The sequence below is a fragment of the Syngnathus leptorhynchus genome, chromosome 1 (genome assembly GCF_054491065.1).
Source record: "Syngnathus leptorhynchus isolate UIUO chromosome 1, UIUO_Slep, whole genome shotgun sequence".
Lineage (NCBI taxonomy): Eukaryota > Metazoa > Chordata > Actinopteri > Syngnathiformes > Syngnathidae > Syngnathus > Syngnathus leptorhynchus.
Window position 1 is genome coordinate 11,223,503 of NC_141195.1, and position 19,797 is coordinate 11,243,299.

The following is a 19,797-nucleotide window of genomic DNA, read 5'->3' on the forward strand; positions in this document are numbered from 1 at the left end:
CAACCATCATGATCAGCATTGAGTGGGCGAAAGTGTTGTTTTAGACCCGAAAAGTATTGAATATTTTTGTAAGCCACTGGAATATTTATGCGCAGAACATGAACACTGCATAAATATAGGATCATATACAAAATAATTAAATAATAATTTCTTTAAAATGTCTTGAACATGAAAGTTAAATAAATAAATAAATAAATAAAAAACTGTTGCTTTACTCAACACTTTGGGACGATGACATAAAAAGTAATAGATTGGGTCATTATTTCCATGTTAATGTTTTTTGTCTTTCTCTTGCTTGCTTGCTTGCTTGCAGCCTTCCTCTGAGGTTCTGGGTGAATGTGATCAAGAACCCCCAATTTGTGTTTGACATCCAAAAGAACAGCATCACAGATGCCTGTCTGTCTGTGGTGGCCCAGACCTTCATGGACTCCTGTTCAACATCTGAACATAAACTGGGAAAAGATTCACCATCCAACAAGCTCCTCTACGCTAAAGACATCCCCAACTACAAGAATTGGGTAGAGAGGTAAATCTTTATTTGCATTCAGTCCAATCGGGTATGAAAGGTGCAATATAAACTCATATGCCACCTGGTGATCAACTGATGTCTTGAATTTTGAGTGAAAGGTTGTTTGCGAGCTGTTGGGCGAGAGAAAAAAATGGTCCTCAAAGAGGTTGGAATTGTTTGTTTGTGGAAGTGCAAAACAGGTAGCTTGAAGTCAGAGTACAAAGTCGGCTAGAATAAATGCCAAACAATTTTCTGCTTTCTTGCATCTTTTCAAATCAGCATCCCACCTCATTAATATACAATATGCAAAAGGCCAATTCCCTCAGATTTTTTTTTTTGTGATCCTCCTCATCAAGAGATGGAAACGACAAAGGTGATAGGATGATTTGTTGCAACCGTGACATTATTTACTGCTCACTGAAAACAGCCCCTGGTTCACCCTTCATCTTTTATTCAGCACCGAAATGTTACTCGCCGTCAGATAAGTTATGCACCACCGATGCTCGCTGTAGTTGCCTTTCATGGGTGAGTCTATTAATCTCTAAGTAGCTTTTCAAGGCTGCTTCCTCCTTAACTCCAGGCGAGACAGTGTGAAGTATTGTGCCGCTTAAATTCTTTAGCACAACCAAGTCAATCTATGGATGCCCAGCTAGCATGGTAACATTGATACTGTTCATAGTTAATACGCAAATTACAAGACCATAAAACCATAAACACACAGCCAAGGTGTTCTGAGATGAGATGATGTACTGGAGAGGGTTAATTCAGCTGCACTGCAGTTGAACTGCATTTTTTATTGCTGCAGTTAACCTTCTACAAAGTTGTAACAGCGATTCTGAAAACAGTTAGTCGTTCCAACTCAATGTCTGAATGTACAAATGTATTTTTGAGATTGACATGGAATTATTTCAAGCTTCCCATGACCCTTAACAAGCCAAGTTGTATGGAAAATGATGGTTGGATGGATGATGAGCATGTGTTTAATGCAAACCCTCTTCGAGAAAGTGCAAGCAATACTGAGTCACAGTTAAAGGAACTCATTTACGTCAATTTACCAGTGAATAACAGGTCCCGAATCTAACTACACTGTCTTGTTATGAGGATAACATACATTGTGTGCTTGATTCACAAGGAGCTTGAGTTTGAGTATAGAATGGTAGACACTATAATGCTCTGCCAATAATTTATTGGTTAATTGCAGCTTTAGGTTTTTTCCCCATTGTATATTAAACACACGATCTAATATAGCCTGAGAAAGTTTAATCCACTGGACTCTCTGGATTCAATTTAACACAACTTCTTTGCCTCTTTTGCAACTTCACCTCATAATTTGGCCAGGGCTTAATCGGATGTAAAATCCAATTAAGGTTGATAATTCCTTTTTGTCCTTGATGTAGCCAAATTTGGGTTAGTGGTTTTGAAAACAATATGTTCCCCTATGGATCTGAAGATGCCACGTACACTTGTTAATTTTCTTCCTTTCTTTTCTCTCAAGCAAAGTGAAACCAGATGACAATAATGACTGTGCTGATCCCGTCCTCCAGGTATTACTCAGATATCTCTCGTATGCCAGCCATCAGCGATCAGGACATGAGTGCCTACCTAGCAGAGCAGTCCCGCCTGCACCTCAGCCAGTTCAACAGCATGTCTGCACTACACGAAATCTATTCTTACATCATCAAATACAAAGACGAGGTGAGGTTCCACTCTATTATATTTGGAATTCATTCAACTACAAGGGCAAACTGTCTTCATCACGACACCCTTGGTAGCCTGTTAAAACAGCACTTCATTAAACCCGCAGAGCTTCACATCACACGTTTATCAGGTGAACGCTGTTATGTATGAAGACTCTCAAGGCTACATCTCACAATAATGTTTTGCAATCACAGATGGTTAACAACATTTTTCCATAGTATAACTTTTTTTCAATGTTTCTCTCTTGTCCTCTCCTGATTATCACTGTGTCGTTTTTTTCCTCTCCCATGAGTCCCCGCGATTCAAGCACTCAACTTTTACTCGCCTCCCGTGGCTCGTGACGGACTGCTATTTATATTCTCATCAACCTTTGATTTCCTCCACTTTATCACAGTTTTATGATGAAAAGTCTCCTTCCTTCCTTCCTCTCCATCCCCCTATTGACATTTTATTACTGTAGCTGTGTTGGCTGCTTGCAGCTGGCTCCATTCAAACATTTGCTCCCCTTCATTATGGTCTATTATCAAGACGAAGTTGGCTGCACAAGTCCCACTTAAGATGCATTTTAAAAGCATGTTCCACACAATAACATGAATTTACATGCAGAATGACGCGTACGTATGCATCCCAAATCACCCTTATTCATTACACAAGTTGTTAACATCAGTTTCCAAACATAATCATTGGCAGGGAGCTTTTCAGAGGCATTAGCTCATGCCAGGGTTAAGGAAGATCAGTATGTTTTCTATATCTCTGGGCAAGTAGTGTTTTATTAAAAAAAAAAATGTCCCTAAAAATAAGTAACCCTCTCTCATGACGGACAATAACAACGATAATATTTTGTCTCTCTTCATCAGATCCTGTCAGCGTTACAGAAAGACGAGCAATCGCGACGACAGCGGCTACGTGGCAAGTTGGAGCAGGTCATTGACACCATGGCATTGGCTAGCTGAGGGTTAAAGCGCTCACTCGGCTTGGATCGCCGGGCAAGAAGCCTTCCCGTAGACAGCTTTGCGCTCCCGGACATGTGAAAACTGAGTTTGTCACCGTTTTGAACAACAAAAGACAGGCAAAGGAAACTACAAGCTCCTGAAGAGACAGCAAAGGCTGGAATTAATTGATGACATTTTGTTTCTTATTTACTGAGCTGCAAACCAAGCCTGGAACAACCAAATTGAGCAGTTACTCGTAGAGGACAGTGGTTGACTTCTCTAGACGCAATCAGGTCTACGACCGAGGTGCAAATTCAACAGGCTCAAGGTTAAAGACAAAAGAAACCAGGATACCTGATCCCAATTGGGGATTTTCCTTTCCTGTTGCCATTTTCCATTGGGAGGTCATGCAGATCCAGTGTGACTCCTCATCAGGGTGGACACTGAGGAGGAAGAGCTTTTGCTGCGGGAAAACTCTTCCTCTGGCAAACTCCAATACCTACCGACAAGGAGTCAGTATAGTCAAACTGTTTTATTTTTAAGTTTTAAAACTCTGCTTTTGGTCCAATGTCACATTTGATTCCATCCCCACCAAACTGCCTCCTCTCCTTAGTGCTGTACGCCACTCGTGTTTCTGCTGAATTTGCACAACAAAGCTAAATCAAAAGAGAGCAAAGGATATATGAACACATTTATAGCTATATAAATACAGACCTTGTTGTTTGAATTGACAGAGTTGTTTTGCATTTAATGTACAAATGATAGGTTTGACACGATTTGATATTTCAAAGTGGAAAATGTGAACAAAAAAATAGCAAGGAAAAGTCGTTATGTGCCATGTTTTACTTTGAATGTTGTTCAGTGCAAAGAGACTTCTTTTCTTTAGATGAAATGTGTTATGAAATGTTGTCATGATAGTGAGACTTATAAAAATAGGTACTTGGAAAAATAGATATATAACTTGCAGAAACGTTCTATATGTCATCAGGTTTCCATCTAAATGCCAAATTTGGTAATTTTAGGATCTAATTTGTCGACTCGCAGTTCAAACAGAAAGACCCTTCCCCAGTCAGAATGTTGGCAAAATGACTTGGTTTCCCATTCTGCGACCATGCCATCTAAACAAAATAGCGTCACGGCAAAAGGTGGATACAACTCGCCTGTGTCAAAGAGCTTTTTCATTTTGGTGCACTTGTTTTCATAAAGCGGATTAGTGACACAGGAATTTGGAGGGAGTCCTGGCGGTCTTGGCCAAACCCTCCAAAACGTCAGTGGTACATTTCAGTTCAGTTCCTTATAGTATGCCTTTTATTGTGTTTCCATTGTAACCACCCAAAATTTCAGTTCATTTTAGTGGGCTGGGTGGAGCCATACACACTGAGTGGTTGATAGAAAACTGTGACTTGCAACAGACGCTGGAGTCCCAGTCGCATTTTAAAGCATTGCACACTGTACTGTAAACCTTCCATGTTGCTAGTGTTGGATTTATTTATATATATTTTTTTCAATTAAAAGTTCATTTATTTACAGTAGCTGATGCCCAGTGTTTTGAAACGCAAGCCTCATCAAACTTTACTGAATCTGAACTGTACCGCGTTGGACTGAACTCAAGTGTACCATTTGGTAGACGTCTTATGGACCTCCCCTTCCTTTTATAACATTTGAATAAGTTTCATTGAAAAACAGACCTGTATTGATGAGCTGAAAAAGTTAGAGAGCTGTGTAATTTTTTTACTTTTATTCCAATCTGCAGTCAAAAAAGGAATACTATGATTCCATTCTTAAAATGTGAATGTGCTTTGTGCTTTCTAAATTGTATTTGATTTTATTTATTTTTGTGTTTTTTTTTCAATGTACTGAAGGCCTTTTTCTTGCTTCATTTTGTGGTTTTATGAGGGTTAAAAAGAAAATGATTTTACATTTCCTAAAAAAAAAAAATCTGCATGGGGCCACTTCTCTGTGGAATTTAGTGGGATTTAATTTGGAAAAAAAAGCATTATAATGACAAGAGACCTGTTGCTTTAAAACCACTGTCACTTAAAATATCAATTTCATATCAAAATCTAGTGTTTTCAGTGCAGCATGTTCTTCATGACGCTCATGTTGCTAAAAGTGGTCCAATTCAGACTTTTGTCCTACTAAATTTTGCTGAGAACACATTGGTCTAGTTATGGAGTGGAAGAGGCTACAAAAAAAGATAAAGGTGAAATAATTTATGTAAAAAGGGCCAATGTAAATCCTATGATTGTTTTGCTGAATAGAGCACAAGACCAGACTGCATCAACAACAACGTCTGATGAATTTTTGAACCTATGGAGAAATCCTCAGAATGTTTAACTTGATCAAAGGCACAGTTCTTAAAATGACTTTGAAGAAAATGAGAAATGCTGCAGTGGATTCTTGTTCTTATTTTATGTATTTTACCATCACTATGGCAAAGCAAAATAGAAGCTCTATAGAAAGCAACTTTTTCAGATGTATCAAGAACCTTGAGCAAAGTGCTAGGCCAAAATGTGGCTTTTATTGTTCAAAATGTGTTTTATTTTAAGTATCAGAGTGCCCTTTTCTCCTATTCAGGACAACACTGTCAGAAACTGAGGGGGAGGCGATATCTTGGCAAAAGTGCATTATTGGGAGATAGTAGCTGCCTTTGAATTACATTGGTGAGAATGCTTTAGATATTCCAATGCACAGTTACACATTAGGGTTACTGAAAACACAAACTGCTCCAGACTCAATTACCACGTTTTAAAATTAGACAAGCGAGGAATTGTCGTGCTTATTATAACTTTGGTAAAAAATAATTTGTTTCTCAAGTAACACACAAGATTGTCCTCAAGAAAAATTGTGCTCAGTTTATTGGGATGATAGTTCCATCTTTTTTTTTTCCTCCTCTGCTAAACACACTGAAGCGATTTAATCCGTAAAAGTTAAATCAAGGCTGCTGGACTCTTCTTGGTTGTTAAAAATGTGACCAATTGAATTTCAAGTTGCCCTATTTCCTCCTCCAATAGATGTGTCTCATGGGGGTGGTTATGTGTGAGGTTGTTGTTGAGTCCAGCTGTGGCTGTTGAATGACTTTTCTTTCCATAACGATAAAACATGATGAATATTGTTGTCCTCGCAGAATGGTATTTCAGAAGAAGGGGCATTACCTCGACGACAGCAATGTCCAGATCCTAGAACGCTGGTTGAGGTGTTGACAGAAGCTAGAAAGACGAGGAACTTTCCACGGTCACTTACTGTATCGTCAGCTTGCAAAAATGTCCTACGATCTCACACCCAAAGATTGTCCAACTCGATGGACAAAGTGGCCACTAACGAACCATTTCTCTCACCACTTGCCAGGTGTGTATGTGCCTAGCCCCACAAGAGACTTAAATAAGGACTCTTCGAGATGGTTACCAGGGATGCAGATTGATCCCACAACCTTAGAGTCGAGAGGCGAAGACTCTACCACTAAGCCATGCCACCTCTAATATCTTTGCAATATATGGTGGTACCGTTAACTTTGGCTCATGATTTGGAATGGAAAACCCTTGATTTGGTTTGTGTTTCAAGCACAGAGGGTATAAATTGGAATGGTGATTTCTGCATAAATAGTGTGTGACCCACCAATTAATTCAACAAAAAGAGGAAGCCATGCGGTGAATAAAGGACAACAATGAAGGACGTCCGGCATTTGGTGTTCTTTCTTTTCTTTCAACATGGCCCGACGATCCACTGGTAAGACCATAGGAAGTTCTCAGGTTTGAGAAAGGCTCTGTCCTTGCATAAAATCTGCATGTTCTGCTCCCTTGCAAGTGTGTTTATTTTTTTCGGTTACAGGTTAGGGTCAAGGGGTTAGTGGTTAGGTTAGTTAGTGGTTAAGTGTCATAGTATGGTTTCAAACGAAAGTCAGCTTTTCAACCAAGACTTAGGATTTTGAACTAAGGTTTTAAACTAGGGTTATAAATACAAAGTCAGGTTTCAAAGTTAAGGTTTAAAAGTAAGGTTGGTGTGAGGGTTAGGGGGCTCGGGGTTTGGGATAGGTTGGGGTGAGGGTTAACGTCAGGAGTCAGGGTTAGATATTTGGGTTAAGGTTATTGCTTGGTAGTACAGTTTTATACTAAAACCAGCTTTTTAACTGCAGTTTAGGTTTTCAAAGCAGGGTTTTGAACTAGGGTTTTGGTTTTATAGAAGGTTTTAAAACTATGGTTAAGGTTTCAAACTAGGGTTAGGTTTGGATTACAGTACAGTTTCAAACTAAAGTCAGGTTTTTTTACCTAGTGTTAGGGTTTCGAGGTAGGGTCTTCAACTAGGGTTTGAGTTTCATAGGAGGGTTTAAAACGAGGGTGGGGTTCGGTATTAGGGGTTAGGGTTACCTGTTGAGTGTCGTCGTACGGTTTCATACTTAAGTTAGCGTTTGGGTTTAATACAAGGCTTTAAAAATAGCTTTTCAAACCAGGGTTACAAATGAAATTAGGGTTATGGTTAGGGTTTGTGGTTAGGTTTAGGGTTAGGATTTTAAGTGTCGAGATCATTACTAATCAAATTAATCCCAAATTAAAATAATTGCTGCTGAAAACCAAAATAAAACAAGATTGTGTCTAATTAAGTGTTTTCTGTGTGCACAAAAAAGATGTACCCAAACGTTCATCAAGAACGTTAAACGTATTCTATTATACATATTATATATTTACTCATCTGGATGTTTTTATCTCCACCCTCCACTACCCGCCGTCCCTTCTGTGCACTTTCCTCAGAAGTTGGACCTTTTTTTTTTTAAGATAAAAAGTTGAAAGAGAAAGGCTCTATTTTCATGCCCATTGTAAGTCCAGCGCAATGAGCTGTCTAACTGCATGAAGGAGCACTCAACAAAGTTTTGGTGTGTTTGCAGACGTGCGGAGCTTGTCACGGTTGGAGACAGGCTGTTTGCGCTGTTGTGGGCGTAAAGACAACCAACTTGATTCACCACCAATCAAAACTGCTTCTTCAAACCCTTTAAAATCAGCATGTGAGAGGCATAGCCCTTGACATGGTGGAAGGAGAAACTGATTTGCTGGAGCCCATGGAAGTAGTCAGGGAGCACAAAAGTATGTTTGTGAGGAACTATAAGCAGTTCTCCACAGGTGGATGATGTAAAGTTGAGCACGGCGATCAGAAATGTCTAAAATGAGCACTTGTAAACCGCCTTTGACCCCAATCGCATGCTTAGCAACTTTTTTTTTTCTGATCATATTTGAATGCCCATCTCAGATGCTCTCCATTACCAGCTGGAAAATGTAACATTCAAACACCCTCAAACTATTGGGGACAAGTTTATTTGACAAGCAAGCCATCAATCGAAATTGAAAATCCCATTATGAAAATATTAAGAAGAGAGAAGGAGAGATTCAGACCTCCGGAGAGAATTTGGCCTGGATATCATAGACTGTATTCTGAATCGAGATGACCTGTCTTCACAATCTTCTATGCTTGTCTTTAAGAACCAATTTGATTCACTCTATCATTTTTATTTAATATTTTATGCAAAGTTTATATGAGATTATCACATTTACAGAAATTATCATAGTGATCAATGATCACCAATTGTGACTCCTCCTTAAATGTGGCACATTAGTTGCATATCGACCGTCCCGACAATGACAGTCACGTGGGGGTCCAAAACATCTGTGGCAGCAAGTGATCACTTTGAGACCACTCCACACAGCTAATCGTTTGTATGCCCCCCCCATCACCACCATATAAAAAAAAAAGTATAACATTGACAATAATTATTCTGAGGGTTTCATGCCCGTTGTTCACACATTTATGGATGAAAGACTGACTTTTAGGTCACATCTGTGGAGCTTAGGTATATCTCTGTCTGCACACCGAATTTTACAAAAGGCGCATGAGACCAGCGGTCAACGCCACCACGCTCATCTCCAATGACATGCACTCTTCTGTCTTGGCACACCTAGCTTGGAAGAGACAAAGCGGACAATGATTGCTTGATTGATTGGATGATTGATTGAGTGATTGATTGATTGATTGGTTGGTTGGTTGGTTGGTTGGTTGGTTGGTTGGTTGATCGATCGATCGATCGATCGATCGATCGATTGATTGATTGATTGATTGATTGATTGATTGATTGATTTATTGATTGATTGATTGATTGATTGATTGAACTATTAACTTCAAATATCTCAAAAAGATGAATAGAGAGATTAAACAAAAAGAAAAACTGAAAAAAATAAAAATGACATACAAATCAAGTTAAGAAATGAGAACGAGTAAGTTGAAGTAAAAACAGATTCACCCCTGGCCTCTCTCTGCTGAGCATATTTCTTAAGAGTCATCTTGAGAATACCAAGCTGTATATTTCATTCTCAGACAGAAGTGTCTGTGTGGTCCAGTAAAGTTCAGATGTCCTTATCTACCTTATAAACAGACCCCGAGACATAACCTTTCCCTCTTCTTTGGGCTGAAAGCAGCTTGGAGTCTTCCTTTTTTCCCACAACTATTCTATGCTAAAAGGTCAGGTTTTGAGAAGTTTTCTGTCTATTTGGTGGGCAGATGACGGGGGACCGTACACAGGAGTATCAAATATTGAGAATATAAGCATTTCACTCACCTGTTGTGCTTTTAATGACCTGCCATAATTATTTACCACTTACCCTTCTTTGTCTTCATTCGAATGATTTTTTTACTTATTATTTGTCTGCTAATTGGAAGCGCAGCGGCTTTACGCTGTCTCCCATCGCTAGGAGCAGTGGCTAGGCTTTCAAATATCTCAAGGCATCAGATTACCCCGTTCATCTTGCACTCGTGAAAAATCACTCTCCCTCTCTTTTATTTTCCTCTTTGCTTTTCTGCGCCTGAGGGCTTTTCTGGCAGTTCAATCAACCTGATCGCGCTCAACACAAACACTCACTCTGTCCTCCGCTATGCCCTGACTTAGAATAAACGACAAAGTCTGGATTTGGCTCCGGTGCTGCAAGGTCTCAGCTGGAGATTAAACTGTGCTAAGACTCCCTCTGTTACTCCGGAGACGAGGAGACGATGACATGGGGGAAGAGGAGAGGAAAGATGAGAGATAATGAGAGAAAAGAGGGAGAGGCTGTCGGTGAGATAAGCCAAATGCAGGAAAACAAGTTGGCCATTGGCCGAGATCTTGCTCATTCTGTCTTCGTGCAGCTTCAATAAATGATGGCCAACAGGGGAAATAAGATGGCACTCACTTTCAGCCTGCCTGGTTTCTCACTGTCAGCTGCATCAGGTGCTGCAGTGCTAAATTGCTGCTGATAAAAACTGCTGGTGTCTTTGACACTCAAAGGAAGTTGTACAATAATCAGTGATTAAAATACATTTACATGAATTTCATAGGCATCCATCTTTTATTCATTTCCTTTAAGAACTGGCCTAATTTGAGGTAAATTCATTTTTATTTGTTACGTAGGTATCTTTTAGCTGGAAATTGAACTTGAAACAACCATGAACTAGAGCAGTGGTGTCCAAAGTTTGAAATTTGAGGCCTGCCATCAATTTTTATCACCCACAGCATATACTACTTTGGATAAATCGCAATTGGCATGACCCATATTGCTTTCCTGGATTGAACTATGTAATATGACTCAGTGGCAAGGCAGGAGAAGAGAAAATTAAAATGAAAAAAAAATCATTCTCGTCTTTTACTTTCTTATTTTAAACACAACACTAAAAGAGTGTTTTTAAACAACAATGGGCTGGTTTTATCAAGTCAAATTAATTAAAGGTAAAGAATGTCAATGTGGCCCTTGCATCCTTTGATTTTTTTGTATGCGGCACTTACAGAAGGTTTTGCACATCCAGCTCTTTAGCAATAATGTTTCAGTAACTGTAACTGGGAAAGCACAAAAAATCAAATGTGTCATTTTTAACAAATTACCAATTTAAAAACCATGTCAAATTGCTAAAATCCAACAAAAGGTAGTAAAGATTTTTATTTTTTGCTTTGAAGTTTGATTTACAACACTTTCACAAAGCATGCACCTGTTGCCTAGCAACCTGATTAGCTGCAATTGACAGTTATGCTTTTTGAGAAGTGAGAATGCAGTTTCTCTGTTACCATTTCTCTCCTTAGCTAGTTGATTCACACTAAAGGGAAATGTGCTTTCAGCAGTTAGCAAACATATTTTTCAAGGTTGTGTTAAACATATAATCATATCAATATAATATCTAGTATTGGAGTGCTTGTGTGGATTGGTGGGGGTGAGGAATGTGCAGGCACACTGCATGAACTTGTTTCTTCTAAGAGTTATGGAACAGGCCCAGGAAGGGAGTACGGGACGGTACGGAACGAAGGGAGTATGTTAGGTCTGAATATGATCAGACATTAAATCACATGCTGGAACAAAGAGGAGAAGACAACCAGGATGAGTTTACTCGCGAGGAGAACGATAGAGAAAGGAAGCTCAGTTACAATCTCCACCAGTTCTGAGTTCCTCCCCCACGTGCTCCTCCTTTTGATGTCTTGGATGCCGTGGCTACAGAGGCGTTGCTACACTAAAGGGAGGGGAGATAGTGGCTGTAGCAACGCTGATTAGCTAAGGAATGTAGTGTAGTGTGAATTGATCTTCTCGACCCCCACATTGGGAGTGCAGAGTCTGCTTTCTTCCCCCAACCAGTTGTCCTCTCCACAGGTGGCCGACTCCTGCTCAACTGTGATCAGATAACTTGAAGCACTTTGAATGTCGCTTACCTGTGGAACAATGCAACTAACCCCTTGCTAAGTTTAACTTCTTAGTAAACTAACACAACACATAATAATAATAATAATATCTAACCTTACTTAAACCTTTCAGCACATATTAAGTAAATGTAAGGTAACTGATATACAGTTCCTTAAACGAACATTGAGTAAATATGGGATAACTTTAATGTGACTTCTTCAAACTGTATATAACCAATTTTGATCATCTACAATCTATGAATCAAAGCTACAGTTAACTAAAAGGAATGAAGTCCCTTTAAACTGACAAAGGACATTTCGCCTATGCAAAGAAGCTCTGCTCATTGTCATTGAAGACTCCTTACAAAACAAACACAAAAGTAACATAAGGACAGGAAGGAAACATAAGGCTGACGGGGATCAAAAGACATTCCTTGAACCAAATAGAAAGCATTTAGTTTAAAGGAGAGTCGTAAACTCATAAAGATAAGGCCTCCTGGTCTGGCAGGCCAAGGCTTCCCCCGAGATTATTCCAACAGAGTACCAGACGATAACACCTCGAGGTCGGTGATCAAAGAACAATACCACGTCCAGGTGGTTGGGCTTCGAGAGGAAAATCCCCAAACTCCTGACCGCAGTGATGACACCTCGACGGGGAGGAGATGACCATCGACCAATCATCACACAATATTTTGCATGCTTTAAATATTCATATTGTGTTTCTTTAAAACTGGGCAACCCGGAAGAATGTGTCGTCTTTTGGTGGTCACAGAAACGCACGAGTTTTAGTGTGAGGGACCCGGGACCCAGGCCTGTATTAGAGCACTTTGTTAGGAATAAACATTTGGTAAATTTGGTCTGATTGATCTACTGGTCTTCTCTTTGACAGAACGAACTCGCAAAATTGTTAGGTGCGCCAGTGTGTGGATTAGGACATAGAAACTTGTGTTAAGTGTTGATCGTAATTTGGAGTCAGATCAATAGCTAAAATCCGTATCCTAACAACACGAATGATTATATATAAATTTATGCTTCACAGGTTCGATAGCAAATCCACTAGTTTTTTTGAGGGGGGGGGGGGGGGGGGGGTCATCAGGCCTAGTGGTCAGCACCCCTGCTTCACTGTTTTGAGGTTTGTGGTCCTAATCTTGGCTCCGGCTTTCCTGTGTGGCGTTTGCTTGTTCTCAGCATGCTTGCCTGGGTCTTCTCAGGGCATTCTGGCTTCCTACCACTTTGTTCAATTGAAAACTCTCAAACCCTTGAATCAGGACAGAATCTACATGTTTTAAATGGCAGATCTTGTGACATGTCTACATTTGTGTGATGAACTCTGTCACCACAGTAACCTTAAAAAAGTAACTTACGTTACTGACTACTTGCCGTTGAAAGTAACTACTGATTATGTGATTTTAAAGGTAAATTAGATTGCCAGTTACATTAATATTTACATTCAGTAGCTGTTGACAACAGTGCTCAAAATAAAAATAGCTCTTGGTTTGGCCACTTTACTTACCATACGTGGAAGTGCATTAGCAATAATGTTTAAGAATGGTGTTTTATTGTTTTTATTATATAAAATAATGGTGGCTGTCTTTCTAGACATCATTTCACCAAATATTATTTAGAACATCTGGCTTTCAAGCTATTTTCAGGGATCTGCTTGAGAACTTAAGTAGAGACCATGAGGGAGTTTTTGAAATACATATAAGTTGGCTTATAAAGGGTCATATGAAATACGTAACTGTCGAGTCAGCGAGAAGCAAATTGGTCATTAAAAATTCCGCTTTGGGACCATCTGAGGCCATTTTCACCAACTCAGCCCCCCCTTATGGGGCACCTGCTCTGGTTCTCACTGCCTCGACAGGACCTCACCTCACCTTTGCCTGCACAGTCGCCACACTTTCATCTCTCCCTTTGGCTCAGCAGGTGGAGAGATGCAGTGGAAAGCTGGAAGATGAGAACGAACTTGAGGAGATATGATAAACAGTGCTAGTCATCTTTGAGCTGTAAATGTTCAACACACACACACTGACACAGACACACATCCATCCCCATCTTTTGCTACTCTGCTCCACCTGTCATCCTTTTATCTCTTCCGACCTCACATGATCACCCTTCCTCTCGCCTAGTCTTCCCGCTCCCCATGCTCCTACTCGCTCTCTGTATTACTTTTGGCTTAGCTCCAGGCAGCGCTGACGTATTAAAATCAGCATGGGGCTAGAAGAGTCATCTGGTGCTAAGCGGAAGATGCTCCGAGCTTTGGAAAAGCGTCTTAACATTTGGTCTGACAAAGACGATCAGGTGATAGAGCAGTCAAGCTGAGCACTGGGCCTCGATTGCCTCTCGGTCAAATACGGTGAGATAACGAAGCAAACTTTAATCCAATGCCAGCCGTTTGATCTTGAGGTAAAAAAAATATTTTCCTCCGGAACCTCAATGAAACCTGCCACTGTACCGCTGTAGTACAATTTGGAAGGCAACCGCGTTTCTCAGGATGATTATGCCATTAAAGCGAACATAACATCGTGCCAACACAAGATGTTAACCCAAAAAGTTAGCTCCTTACTGTAGGTAAATTATTGTTTCTCACTTTAACAGCAGAAGCACAAACCCTTCAACTAAAGTTATACAAACTGAAGGTTTTCTGCAGAAATGATATTGGCGGGAAAGTTAATGTGGTGCCTTGTACTTTCACTTGCCACCATTTGCATTTAAAAAGCATTTGATTTCAGACTGGAAGGCTGCATCCTATCTGTTAGAAAAGTTTTCAATAGGATGTCTACACACAATTTCATCTAGTGAAAGCTTTTACATTTTTAAAACCATATACTCCTAAAATGACACTGCACCCTAATGCAAGAAAGTTAATACAAAAATATAGCTACATGAAATCCATTGAAAGTTTAGCCTGCCCAAATAGCTTGTTTCTACTAGGGTGAAAGACTTAAAATATTTACATATATACATAAATATCACATACAGCTCACAATGACAATGCATATTTGTGCATATCCGATTCGTATCTGAATTTTAGCCAGATGTCAAAGATGCCCAAATCTGACCGAAGGATGTCAAATTGTTTGCATTTTCTTTCCACAGCCATGACCTAGTATATTGTAATTGGGGCAGGTAGAAGGAAAGAAATGAATTGTGTCAGTTGAACCATGTAATAATGTAAATCCTGTCAATGAACAGGAAAGATTTGGGACTTTGGGACCTCAAAATAGACTATGTAGGTCAAAGAATGGTTTTAGCTAGTCTTATGCATTTTTAAAAATAAATCAGACAAATCTGTGTCTTAGAGTCTTCAATCATAATTTGTCATGAGGGAATAATATTGTTTAAATATGTCTACAATAGCCTTATGGAGAATTAAAACATCTGATTGACAGTTCTGAAGTTAGAATCTCAGATCTGGTGTATGTGTTTTCTTGCTTCAGTAGTGTATTGAAAAATAGAACTTATAAGTGGAAAGACTGAGGACAGGCACTGTAATTCTTGCTGAACAATCAAATCCTGTTTTGATTATTTTTGACATAGTATTTGACTAAATCTCTGACGCAGCCTAATTATTTTCGGAGTGCTTTTGTCATTGGGCATGTTCACATTAGAAGCCAGAATGGGGAAAGCAGGACAAAATCTTGTTGTAGATGACTTTAGTGCAGCAGACAAGGTCAAGGCTTTGAGGGCCTGCATGTGTCACAATGATTATCAGTCAGCAGATGCAGATACGGCATCACGGCTGACAAGAAAACCAACCAGATGACAACCTACATGTATGGACAGGAACTTAGTCCATACCAATGGTGTTTTTCCGTGTGTGTGTGTCTCTCTCCCTCTCTTTTGTTTTTCATCCTGAAAATACACAATATCAAGCACGTGTCAATGCAACTGGTAGCACCTTAACCAACAGCCAAAAAAGAGCCTACCCAAAATGGACCTGTTAAAATAATGCACATCAAAGAAAAGAGTCATTTAATTAATTTGGATGACATTCTTGAAACTAAAATGCACTACCGGTAAATAAAAAACAACAGTCTAAACATCTAAATGAAGCCAACAAGACTGCAACAAAATTAAAAAGGTGTCAATATAATCATTTGCTCAATGTCAATACATGCTCACTCAATGTATTTGCTGTCATAATACAGTGCAAAGTTAAGTTCAGGTAATTATTTTCTTGTTATAATTGGATTTACTAAATTTGGAGAAGTGGAGGCACACATTTCCATTCCAAAGACTTGTCTTTCATCTAATAACGATGACGGTACAGTTTGCATAACAGTGTGCCAAAAAGAGGTATTTTTGCAGAGCCAACCCCTCAGTGACACCTAAAAGGAATATCAAGTAGAAGAAGATGTTCCCTTGGAGAAATTTGCGATCAAATTGTCAGAACAAGTGTACAGGTTTTGGCATCAAAGTACATACAGTTTGGGATAAGGACAGCCAGATTAATAAAGTTAGCTCCATCTGTAGAAAAGGCAGCAGCTGGGTGGGTGAGTGAGGGTGCAGACAGCGAGCGCTCCGAAAAACCTCGTCTGTGCTCTTTTGCTGCAGCAAACTGACACCACAACCTCCATGCATTTTTCATGACTCATGTTGGCTGACAAGGCTCTCCCGCATTCTCTTTGCCTTCAATAACACACACACACACACACCATCATGCAAGCATCATCTCCACATTCTACCACTCTCCACTTAGCTATCTACCAAAATGTAATAGTTCTTTTCATCAGTCTCTCTAATTTCCTCACTAATACAAAATTACTTTTCATAATGAATATACAGAGAGGTCAGATGACCCACTGAATTAAAAGTTAATACTGGAGAGGCATTAACTAGTAATATATTCATGCTTTGCATAATAATAATAATAGATGTATTCAATTTGAATTATCTACTAGTCTTTTCGATGCAGTCTATATCACAAATGCTCACCTCAGGGTTAAATAAACCACCCCAAAATTTAAAGTTAAACACAGACCAACTTGAATGTATGTATCGTACTCCATTTAAACCACTCACACATAACTTTTTTATTTAGCGCATGTCAATTGCCTTCACCCCCCTTCCCTTGTCTGTCCCCATTTCTCTGCTGACTCGAGGTCAGCCACCAGTGTCTCTGTTAGTCACGTCTCATTATGTCCCAGCTCCCATCTCTGATCCAGGGTCAGCAAAGTGCCCAGCAGCCATTTCCCCTCCCTTGTGCAGTGGAGTCAAGTTAAACATTTACCGCTTGTGGCGTTGAGGTCACAATTAGGTTTTTGCTAATGATGTGAGTCCTTTTTTTCATACATTTAGTAAAGTTACATATTCCAAAAAAAAAAAAAAATCATCAATGATTTTTTTTTCATGTTTTCAAAAATGACCACAAGAATTGAATTGGGGTAGAAGAAGATGGATGCAAGACAAGATGGATCAGTCAGAAAACACAAATAAAATTCTCAAACAAAGTTCAATTCCAAACTCCTTGGCAGGAAAGGGATAAAAACAAAGACCAGACTCCCCCAGGAAGAGGGCAGGGTGGATTACACCTTGTGAAACAAACAACCAGACAAGAGTGTGCAAATAGAACTTGGAACAAATTCCACAACAGGGATCTCTGAAAAAAATGGCACCGACATCATTAGAAAAAAAATCAAATGCACAAAACGAGTACAACAAGCCAAAAACACAACAAATCGCAACTTTCCACTTTGAAATATAACAAGACATGTATCAAATCGTCTTTTACTGGAGAGATATCTTTGAAGCAAATGCCACATTTAAACTACTGACAAGTTCATTCATCTGAATGTAAAATGATAACAGGAAAATCACCATATAACATATCAAATGAATGTACATGTTCAAAATAATGATAATTAATCATACAATGGACCTGTGTGTGAACGTGCCCTGCAATTGGGCACATATAACCCTAACCCCTTTTTAACTTTAACTTTACCCTACCCTAACCCTAACGCTTGCTTTAGTTTAAAACATTAGCTTAAATTTTAAACCCTACTTCAAAACGCAAACCCTAGTTTTAAACCCTAACCCTCGGTTGAAAAGCTAGAAAAGTAGGAATGTAACCCTTACCCTCGGCCTAAACCCAACCCTAGCCCAAATTGAAACCTTAACCCTACTTTCAAACAAATGAAACCCAAACCTTAGTTTAAAATCCAACTTCTAACCCTAACCCTAGTTTAAAAAGCTAATTTACTATACATATTATGACATTTAACCAATAACCCTAACTTCTTGCCCTAACCCATTGTTGTAATCCTAACCTAACCAACCCTGACTTAAAAACCTAACTTTAATTTGAAACCCTACTTTGAAATCCTAACCCAGAATTCGAACATTAACCGTAAACGTAATTTAGTTCATTTCAATGCAATTCACTTTACTACAGTTGGAATTGAAGAGAAGGAGCAAATGGAAACGATAAACGCTGCAGTGGACTCGCACTCGAGTTGGCCAATCGCAGGGCACATATAGACAACAATTTGCACTCACACCTACAGGTTTGGAGTGATCAATCGGCCTGCCATGCATAAAAACCTACGCAGGCACGAAGCGAACATACAAACTCCACACAGGAAGGACAATTTCTTAAGATTGGCCAAATATTTGTAATTATTATTTTTTAGCCTGACCAACAATAAATATTGAATTGACCACATTTGGACATACAGTAGAAAATTGTCCAAATTGTCTAGACTGGTTGTCCATGATGCTATGGAATTTGTGAATGCTTCTTTTCATCACGACTCAGTTTCAATCAGGAAAGCTATTAGCAATATTTCATTATCACGCTGAAAACATGTTTTGCTACCGGGCATTTGCATTATGACAATGGTGCTGGTTTATCGTACTGTATCAAACCAGACGAATTTCTACTTGAATGACTCCCATAAATTACTTGTGGACACTCATTAGACATTAGAGATCGTTCAACAATTGTGTCTTTTATTTATGGGTGCACAGATGTTTGTTTGATTGCTGTTTTGTGGTCTAGCCCCCCTGTACGCATTGTCATCTGTAAATGCTTTGGTATCTTTATGTCTGGCTTTCACAGACTTAATTATGATAATCTTTGTATTAACCGCCTCCTCCTGATAGCACCTGAGGTGTTTTATTAATTGGGTAAACACAATTTGCTAGCACCAACCACTACATATCACATTTCTCATTTTTTTTGTTTTCTTTTCAAATCAAATTTTTGGAATGTGCAGCATCTTCATCCAGAGTGGGCTTTGTTAAAGCCTTCTCACGTGCTCTGTAGCCCACAAGGCACAACAAAGTTAATCTATTTAGGCATCTGGAGCTAACACCGAGTGCTTTCAGTTTTCCGACTCCAATCAATAGCACAACCTTGGTTCATTTGAATCATTCATAGTCTAATCTAGAAAGTAATGGTTGCTTCTGGTCATGATATGCCGTTCACACTTTGTCTATAAATGATGGTGCGGCATTCATGAGTGACAGGGAATCAATACAGAGGCCGCCGCCTCAAATGAAATAGGATATTTGACCGCTTCACTTTAAATTAATGAGAATGTTAACGCTCATGATGACATGACACATGATTTATGAAGTTCCACTCCAAAGAAAAAAACTCACTTATTAATTAAGTATGAAATAAATGTAATACCATAAAGCACATTGACAACCTTGGATAAACCATTGGATACAAATGTGCCATTGTGGTGAATACTTCACATATGAAACATGATAGTCTAAAAACAGGAACATTTTGTGATTTTTGGTACAGTGTTGAAATAAATAAATACATAGGATAGTGTAGGGGATTCAAGTACATTATTTTCTAAGTACTGTATGTTGAAAACCCTAACCCTAGTTTGAAACCTTAGTATGAAACACTAACCCCAAGTTTAAAACACTAGCTTGAAATCCTAACCCTGAAACCCTATTTTACAGCAAAGACCTTAATCATTGGTATCAAAATGCATAGGAGGAGAATTATTTTTCCTTGCTGT

General features: G+C 39.1%; 1 protein-coding gene across 1 annotated transcript in view; it reads left to right on the plus strand.

Moving 5' to 3' along the window:
- Positions 1 to 5,493, plus strand: part of LOC147061928 (plexin-A1-like) — a 167,444-nt gene extending 161,951 nt beyond the window's left edge. The window contains exons 31-33 of the mRNA XM_085935441.1: positions 314 to 526; positions 2,053 to 2,203; positions 3,064 to 5,493. Of these exons, the coding sequence (XP_085791567.1) occupies positions 314 to 526; positions 2,053 to 2,203; positions 3,064 to 3,159 (460 nt within the window). The 3' untranslated portion in view covers positions 3,160 to 5,493. The remainder of the gene's footprint in view (positions 1 to 313; positions 527 to 2,052; positions 2,204 to 3,063) is intronic.
- The last annotated feature ends 14,304 nt before the right edge of the window (positions 5,494 to 19,797 follow it).